The 9,429-nt window shown below is 33.9% G+C and overlaps 2 protein-coding genes across 2 annotated transcripts; one reads left to right on the forward strand and one right to left on the reverse strand.

Moving 5' to 3' along the window:
* Positions 1-631: 631 nt before the first annotated feature.
* saraf (store-operated calcium entry-associated regulatory factor) lies at positions 632-5,739 on the forward strand. The gene is made up of 6 exons (XM_082164967.1): positions 632-882; positions 2,349-2,527; positions 2,611-3,097; positions 3,456-3,624; positions 4,630-4,727; positions 4,899-5,739. The coding sequence occupies exons 1-6, from the start codon at positions 810-812 to the stop codon at positions 4,922-4,924; spliced, it is 1,032 nt and encodes a 343-aa protein (XP_082021093.1). The 5' UTR covers positions 632-809; the 3' UTR covers positions 4,925-5,739.
* Positions 5,505-9,072, reverse strand: pla2g12a (phospholipase A2, group XIIA). Its single transcript, XM_082164968.1, has 4 exons — positions 8,633-9,072; positions 7,870-7,946; positions 7,567-7,732; positions 5,505-6,864 (listed from the first exon to the last, which is right to left on the reverse strand). The coding sequence occupies exons 1-4, from the start codon at positions 8,853-8,855 to the stop codon at positions 6,746-6,748; spliced, it is 585 nt and encodes a 194-aa protein (XP_082021094.1). The 5' UTR covers positions 8,856-9,072; the 3' UTR covers positions 5,505-6,745.
* Between the last annotated feature and the right edge of the window lie 357 nt (positions 9,073-9,429).

The following is a 9,429-nucleotide window of genomic DNA, read 5'->3' on the forward strand; positions in this document are numbered from 1 at the left end:
CGTTGAAAATGAAAATCAGATTGATGTCAGAATCCAACGTCAGATTGACATTAATCTCCAACGTTGGACAGACGTTGTATTGTGGTTGAAAATGTCAACCCGACTTTCATTTCTAACCAAAATGCAACCCCTGCAACCAAAATCATCCCCTGACTGACATTACTACTTTCTACTCAAGGACCTTGACAGAAATATAGTGGAGTAAAAAGTAATTTGTTTTTCAATTGTAGCGAAGTTAAAGTAAAATGTTTCCAGAAAAATAATACTCAAGTATAGATACTCAAAAAGTGTACTTAAGAACAGTACTCAAGTGAATGTACTTTATTACTGTCCACCTCTGAATATAGTAATTTCTAATGGTCATTTCATCTCATAAAAATAAATAAATACCCATAAAGTGAGAGCTGGGTCAAATGCTAACAGGCGCGCGCTTTAAAACAGTTAACGTTACCAGATCATGTAAATAATTAATTCTTTTAGAGAGGTTGCTACATTTACTATTAGAAAAGAGACCTACATTTTTAGCCTCAAACATTTTGTCAGTCTAAAACTTTTCCGCTTTGTTATTAGCGGTCAATAGCATGTGATTCAAGACATCTTTCAGTGGATGGCGATAGTGAGAAGCTCCTAACACCAGAAACACGGAAGCGGAAGTGTGATTAGAATGATGATGCACTGAGCTCTTACAATTGTTTACATCAGACTTTATTTTTACTTATTGGTAAAAGACACGTACCTGTCTACAGTAGGGGCATTCAGACCATATTACTCGAGGATAAAGACGTGATTTTTCCAGCACAACCGGAGAAATGAGGAGCTCAGGAGTTTTATTACTTCAACTTTTGCTGTTGATTGTGCCTCACATCCGCTGCTGGAATGATGGTAATGTCTTATTTTATATGAACCATACAGCTAAATAAACAATCCTAATCAAATCAGAGATCTCAGAGAAGATAGATGGGTCAGTCTGAGTAAAATAAGTTTGTATTGGACTTACTTTATATTTGCATTGAAGTTTCAGTTTCAGTGGATGCTGTTAACGTTACCCTGCTGAGACTCCGAGACAATTATGTTGTTCATTTCGACCTGAAGTTCAAATTTTTTGTCTTTTTTATACCAAATATTTTTTGGATGTGTCCAAAATGAGCATTTAAGTTCATGTGATGATGTTTTAGTAATACTACATGATAAGAAAAACAAGAAGAAAACGGAAGACATTTTGTATGTATCCTAAATAGGACAGTTGGGGCTTTTTTTATAAATAATATTTTTGGGGTGGGGGATGGGTGGCCAATATGATCATATTTTACTAATACCTATTATTAGTATTACATAATAATGACTAAAATGATAATAATTATAATATAAAGAAAAAGCAGAAGGAGAAAGTGGAAAATATCAATAAAATATGTGTATGTATGTAGCCTACTTTATTTATTTATTTATTTATTTATTTATTTATTTATTTATTTATTTATTTATAATGAGGATGTTTTTTGGGGTGTGGCAGATATGTGTAAATATATTATATTTTAGTAATATTTGATACTAATAATAAGAAGAAGAGAAAACAGGAAAATATAAATGAATGTCCATTTTTGTAATACATCATAAAGAGGACAGTTTATGTGACACACAATTGTTGGTTGTGTGGCCAATATGATTATATAAATATGTGAAGATATTTTATTAATATTACATAAGAAGAAAGAGGAAAACATCAATTAAATATGTAAATTTGTATAATATGTATCTTAAAGAGGTGCTTTTATATGATACAAAATTGTTGAGGTGTGGCCAATATGATAATTATGTGATATTTTTTAATATTTAATAATAACAATGATAAAAAGAGGAAATATAAATTAAATACATTTATATATCTTAAAGAGGACAGTTGGTGCTTTTATGTGATACAAAATTTGGGGGGTGTGGCCAGACTAGAATAATCATATAAATATGTAGGCCTAATTATTAGTGCTATATTTTTGTTTATATATATAATAAACAAAATTTGTGTAAATTTACATATGTATACACACACATACATACATACATATATATATGTGTGTGTGTACATTTACACACACATATATATAATTTATACATAAATACTGTATAATAATATATTTACGCACATATATAAACAAAAACTTTTATGTAAGATGCAATGAATTATGATTAATCAATTTGACATTAACAAAAATATATAAATACATAAATAATACAAAACAGAAGGAAAATATAAGTGTAATATTTCATTAGCTTTGTATCTTTAAGAGGGCAGTTCGGTGCAGATGCAGACAGACAGATAAGAAGTAATAATACAGTGTTTGTTCCTTCAACAGACGCGGTGTTACTGCGTGATGTTCAGGTGCTGACACTCTACAGAGGACGCTACACCACTGCACGCCGCTCCAGCCCCGTTCTACAGCTGCAGTGCGCTGGAGGGACCGCTGGCTGCGGGTCGTTTGTTCCAGAGGTGGTGCAGTGTTACAACAGAGGATCAGATGGCATAGACACACAGGTCAGGCTAAAAAATGTCCCTCTTGCGTACGGTCGGTAACTGTCTCGGACCTATTCATAGTATTACTCTCTCTCTCTTTATAGTGGGAATGCAAGGCTGACATGGACAACTTGTACAGGTTTGGGCGTGTGGAGGTCTCCTGTGAGGGCTACAGCAGTCCTAATGATGCCTATGTACTGAGAGGCTCATGCGGTCTGGAGTACACGCTAGAGCTCACGGCAGAAGGGAAGCAGCAGAACACTCATGGCTCGTCTGGCTTCTCAGGCTTTGCCTCTAACTTCTTCCAAGGCTTTTCCAATCAAAAACAACAGCATAGAAGAGACCCCTATGAGCAGGCTGGCAGCCAGTATTCCTCCCAGAACAGCCCGTCTGGCGATGGAGTGGGTGGTCTGGTAGCAATAGGCTTCCTTTTGCTGGTGGCATATGCTGTATACAAGATGTTTCTGTGCAGTCCTTCTCACGGCCACCAAGGTTACAATGGAGATGGGACTCAGGGATTCGGCGGGGCCTCAGATTCTAGCCATGGCATGGGACCGCCACCTCCTGGATTTAAACCTGATTATTACTCAGGTAATAATCTATTCGAAGAGCAAGAGTTTGGTGGGAAATTGTAATAAAGGATCAGGTGACACTGAAGACTGGAGTAATGATGCTGAAAATTTAGCTTTGCCGTCACAGGAACTAATTACATTTTAAAATTTACTCGGTTATTAAAAAACGGTTATTTTAAATTGTAATAATATTTCTCAATATTACAGTTTTTTACTGTATTTTTGATCCAATATATTGGCTTGATGAGCATAAGCGACTTCAAATACATTATGATTCCAAACTGAAACTGTAGTGTACATAATATCCTAGTGTGCATAATATTTGCATATTTATTTGTGGCTAGTGTATAAGATTTCCATTTTGTGGGTTCTCTCAGAAGACCACTCCAGCTCAAGGCCCGGGTATGGCTTTTCCGATGCGTACACCAGACCTCAGAGTTCCTGGACCGGTTTCACTGGTGGAAACAGACCTGGTGGGGGTGGAGGTGGATTCTGGACTGGAATGGGCACAGGTGGAATTCTTGGATATTTGTTTGGGAATCAGAGGTAAGAAAGCTAATTTTTCTCACACATAATTTGCAACAGTTTATAGTTACACAGAAGTCACTTTCAAACCGAGCAGCTTTTCAATGGGCCAGCCAACCAATTAGAACTCATTGTGAAATTCCTGATGCCATGGATTCTTATTTTTGTTGGCCAACCCGGAAGTAAGCATCACTCTGGTTCCCTCGACAAAAACCCAATAAGATTTATCCATAGGCTTTTGAATTATCACAAAAAATAAGCTCTGTGATTAACAAAAGTTTATGATGTTTAAATGTTTTGTCCATCAAGATAATTTTCACAAATGAACACAAAGCCTAAATTCAATATCCTTAGGCTATATACGAACTACACCACAGTTGTGTGACTTAAGCGTCACCATCACTAAGCTTCCAACAGCTCTTGCAGTCTTTATTTTAAAAAAACATTTTCACTGAAAGTATGAGTTATAATAGTTTGCAAGAGCGTGATTATAAACACAACAAGGCTGTGAAAGCGGACTAGTGTGAGTAGATGAGTTTAGCTGATGATGTTTAATGTCCACCACAATGACACTTGTTAGCAACCGCCTTCTTCAAGACATGTAAAAGCTTTTAAAAAAATCGCGAGTGAGTTATTACTGGTGAGTTTTATGTCGTAGAATAAAACATGTAAATCTCTTGAGCTTGTGTTCACCACAGACCTTATTTCAGGCTTTTAACTAAAATCACATGGACTTCGGGACGATGGAACCGGAAGTGCTAAAATGCTAACTCGTTTCTCTGTTTTGGCCTACAAAAATACGTCATCCCTGCACCACTCTATTCCGCCCAAGAAAATTCCCAACTATAGTAAATGTGACCACACCTTAACAGTATTTATCTTTTATTTAATGGCATTGGTTCTGTTTGCAACTGTTGGTTGTTAATCATGACAGTTTGGATCTTGTTTGTATTTTTGGTAAGATTTATATTTGCTAACAACAAATATAAATCTAACTGCACTAATTGACTTTTATGTTGATCGTAGACGCCAGCCACCAATGGGGTTTGCTAGACCATCTTATTCCAACAATCCTTCTCCTTCTCCTGCACCAAAAACAAGCTCAGGAACACGAACCGCCTCAGGTAAACTCCAGCAAATAATAAAGCTATAAACTCTATTACAGATATTAGATGTGCTCTTGTGTTTTTTTTAAAAGCCGATTTCCCGAGGCTGCATATTGCCTTGAGTAGCCCATTAGACATCAATTAGAAATGTGTTTTGGTGATTTATAATTATGCTGTTTTCTGATGCAGGTTTTGGAGGAACTAAAAGAAGATAGATGAGATATGAGCGTCTACTCTCACAGCCTCAGTTCTCAGATTGGACATGATCAACAGGCAAATTACAAATATTTACAACTTTTTCTTCATACATAACCCAGATGTAGCACGTTATTGATCTAGATTGGTTTGTTGCGGTTTCTTTTTTCACTTTTTCACTATGGATAAAAAAACAACAACAAAAAAACAAGTGAATTACTGTTTATCAAGCATTTATTGCACTTTTTTCTCAAAAGAAAAATGTTATTTGAATGTTTTAAATATTAAAGGCCTTTATTTTCCATATAATTATATTTCTGTAAATATATAAAGTAAAAATGAACCCTATTTACTTAATGCAAGTACTTGGTCTTATTCTGCAGTGATTCAATATTATTCCAAAGAAATTTTTATTTTATTATTATTATTAAATGCCTCCTTGTAAAAAATGTCATCAGAATTTATTCTGGCTCCATTCTGGCATAGAACTCCCACTTCTGACAATCTTAGTCAATAAAATAAGTCCCCTGGATAGATTCTCATTGAAAATTCTGTTTTATGGTGAATTAATAAAGTAAAATGGCTTTTTTTTATGTTGACTTTATATCTTCATAAAAATATATACTCAAAATCATGTAAAGTGTGTGTGTGTGTGTGTGTGTGTGTGTGTGTGTGTGTGTGTGTGTGAAATTAACTGTTACTGGACCTACTGTGAAAAAGTGCTTAAGCCATTGGCTATCGTGAAAACATGCAAACTGATTCGTTAAGGCATAAAGATGTAAATTTGCTTACTCTGTTACTGTCTTTATATTAAAATTCTGATTTGGAAAAGCTTTGACTGACTATACTGTGACGTTGTTTAATAATCATGTCAGGTTGATGACAAGGTGTGTAGACCTTTTGAAGGTTGTCTCAATTAAATGAGCATGTTCATACTAAATACACCTCTACATAATGGCCTGGTTTCACATACAGGGCTTAGATTAAGCCAGGATTAGGCCTTAGTTAAATTAGGACATCTAAGTAGCTTTGATAAATGTGCCTGTGCCTTAGAAAAAAAAAAACATTACTGATGTGCATCTTGATACAAAACAGTGGCACTGATGTATTTTAAGATAAGTCAGTGCAAGCTGCTTTCAGTTGAAGCTGCTCAAACATGCATTTTAGTCTGGGACTAGCTTAAACCTTGTCTGTGAAATCATGGGTATGTGTCTACTGCTATAGTCATGATTCAGATTATGAGCGCATCAAGGTTTTTCACTTGATGTAATATAAAGATATTTTATTAATCTTTTCAGGTTTCAAATTGTAACTTTTATCTCATATCAAAATATCACATTTATTTACGATACTGTATCTCACCACTGGTGTCCAAAGGTGCTATGATATGCCGGTACAAAAAAAAACTATGAATCATTTCATACTAGTTTAAGTAAATACTCATTTTAGGTTACAGAACAATATAACCATGATAAATTTATTATTTTTCATGACACTTTATTTCTATTCACTTATGTATAAGTATGTATGCATTTATATATATATACACACACACACACACACACACAAAAAGGTACATCTGTATTTGTATTTATATTTATATATTATACTTGTAGTGTTTAGAATCACATTTTATACATTTACAAATATAAAAATATATACATATATATATTATATATTTAGAATCACATTCAATAAATCTCACTTATTTTGTAATTACAAAATAAACAACTGACATCGACATTGCAATGAACAAATACTTAAAAAAAAAATAACATAAGATATTTTACTGCTGCACCCTGAGACAATAACAATCGATCAGCAGATCTCATATGAAGTGTTCACAGATCAGCCTTCTCCTCATAGTGACAAATACAGGATGATCTTTGGCTGTCCAGGTAAGGCTTACATCCCAAGTGCATGACAGTATCAAACAGCACAGTCACTGCTGACTCACAGGCTGTGAAAACATATGGGTATAAAGGTTTTACCTCAGCATAATGTCCAAGAAATACAGTAGGATATAATAGGCCAGCTATACATATCCTGCAAATGGCAAACAATAAATAATATAATAGATATATAAGAATTAACAATACTTTTCCATTTTTCAACATTTACTAATACATTATTAAAATCAAATGGTGTATTTGTTAACATAAGTTAATGCTCTTGTGAACTAACATGAACAATCAAATAACAGCTGGATTTTGTTTAGCTAACATTAAAAAAAAATTAATAAATAGTCTAACAAATGTATTGCTCATTGTTAGTTAATGTTAGTTAGTTAATACATTAACTAATGTTAACAAATGAGACCTTACTGTAAAGTGATACCAATAAAAATGATCTCATAAGTCTCACTTTTTATCTTGCAATTACAAGTTTTATAACCCGCAATTGGCTTTTTTCCCTCCGAACTGTGAGATATACTCACAATTGTGAGTTATAAAGTATGAATTGCAAGATAAAACCCCGCAATTCTGAAAAAAAGCATTGATAAACTATAAACTAGAAGAAAAATCATAATTGCACGTTTGTATCTCACAATCTCAGACTTTTCTTCTCAGAATTGTGATATAAACTTGCAAATACTTTTTTTATTCTTTTCTTCTGTGGTGGAAACAAGACGATACATGATATTAGCAAGACTGTCAATTACCTTGAACACTTTGGGACAAGCCCAGTGTCGTTTGTAAATTCTTACAAATGTTCTCCAGACAGACCTGGAACTGCTCGTCACAGTCATGTTTCTTTCTCCCGCAGGAATCATAGCATTGATCATGCTCATTACAGCATCTGGTCAAAGATGGCATCCCAACATCAAACTGCAGTCCACCAATGAGAATATTAAAAGAGTAAGCATTTCAATCTCAGACAATTCATGAAAGCCACAAAACAGCAATTTCAATAATAGCTAGCTCCTACACAACAACAGGAGTGACTGCATGTGTTCCCTCCTCACCTGAAACCCAAACAGTGGAGAGCCACATCCGTTGGGAGGAGCGGATTTGTAGTTGGGGCGAGGAACTGGTGAGTATCCTATAAACAGTGTTGCTTAAGTTACTAATTAATAGCTACTAATTTCATCTTCAAACGTGTAATTAGATTACTGTACTACTTATCATCTCTTACCAAAAAGTATTGCATAACTTGTTATTACTTTCTAAATCCTATATCAACCTCGCCCAGTCGAACAATACAAGGATAGACATGAAATTGCTCTTTTAATTCTTTTAAATAAATAATATAAAATTGCATAAATTATTCTTGAACTGACCAAAGTATTTAAAGGGAGAAGGTTACAATAAAATACATTTTATCATTACATGTTAAATTTTGATGTTAAATCCACTATTGTATTCTGTACAGTAACGTTAACGTACTAATGCAAAACACCATAAGTAACTTACCTAATAAATTACAGAAAATTAACTTTCCCTTATTTAATATTTCAAGGGAAAAGTAATTAGATTACAGTAATTAGTGACATAGTAATGGGTTACACACCCAATTTAATTAAACCAAATAATTAAACCAAACTAATAACGGTGTTCGTCTTTTCCCTTTATGTCAAACACCTTCAACGTTAAATTAAAGATGCTTATTTAATTGTATATATATATATATATATATATATATATATATATATATATATATATATATGACTTTTTTATGTTTAATAGATCAGTTATTGATGTCTAATCTCTCTTAAAAGTATGACCAACCGTCGCTGCACTTAAAGTGACACCGTCCGTCTGAACCTCCGATCAGGTCCAAAGCCATGTTAAGGTATGCGTCCACGCTGTGAATCCCTTTCCGGATGGATTTTAAGGTCTTTCTCCAGTCTGGAGGTTTAATTTCTTCACTAAATTCATCAGCTTTAACCACATCCATCAATATCCCAACAGAGAGCAGCAGTGTAACGCAGGAGATGACACGACAGGGCATAGTCCAACAAATGCCACTTTACAGGCTACCTCTACAATCTTCTATGTGTAAAGTATTTGTTTTATTTACGTTTCCAAAAAGAGCACTATAATGTTTAAATAGATCTGCGATAACTAGGTTGTTTTTACTAATAGAAATAGTTATCAATACAGTACGAGTCGGCGACAGTATTTACTTCCTGCTGATGTATGAGCAGATTTCTTCTTCTACTACCTACCTTTACATTGAATGGCGTTTGGCAAACTAACTGGCGCATTTACGCCATCTACTGGACATCCATCCCCCCATCCATCTATCCATCTATCCATCTATCTATCTATCTATCTATCTATCTATCTATCTATCTATCTATCTATCTATCTATCTATCTATCTATCTATCTATCTATCTATCTATCTATCTGTTATTTACTCAAATAAAAAAGAGTAAAACTCAAAACAAATAATAAAACATTTAAATTCATAAATCCAACAAAGAACAATAAAGCAACTTTATGTAAATAGGCTATCTTAAAAGCAATTAGTATACTAGGCCTAAATATATAAAAGGATATTATTTAATAAAATATGCCTAA

Source organism: Leuciscus leuciscus (genome assembly GCF_965113295.1).
Source record: "Leuciscus leuciscus genome assembly, chromosome: 3".
Taxonomy (NCBI): Eukaryota; Metazoa; Chordata; class Actinopteri; order Cypriniformes; family Leuciscidae; genus Leuciscus; species Leuciscus leuciscus.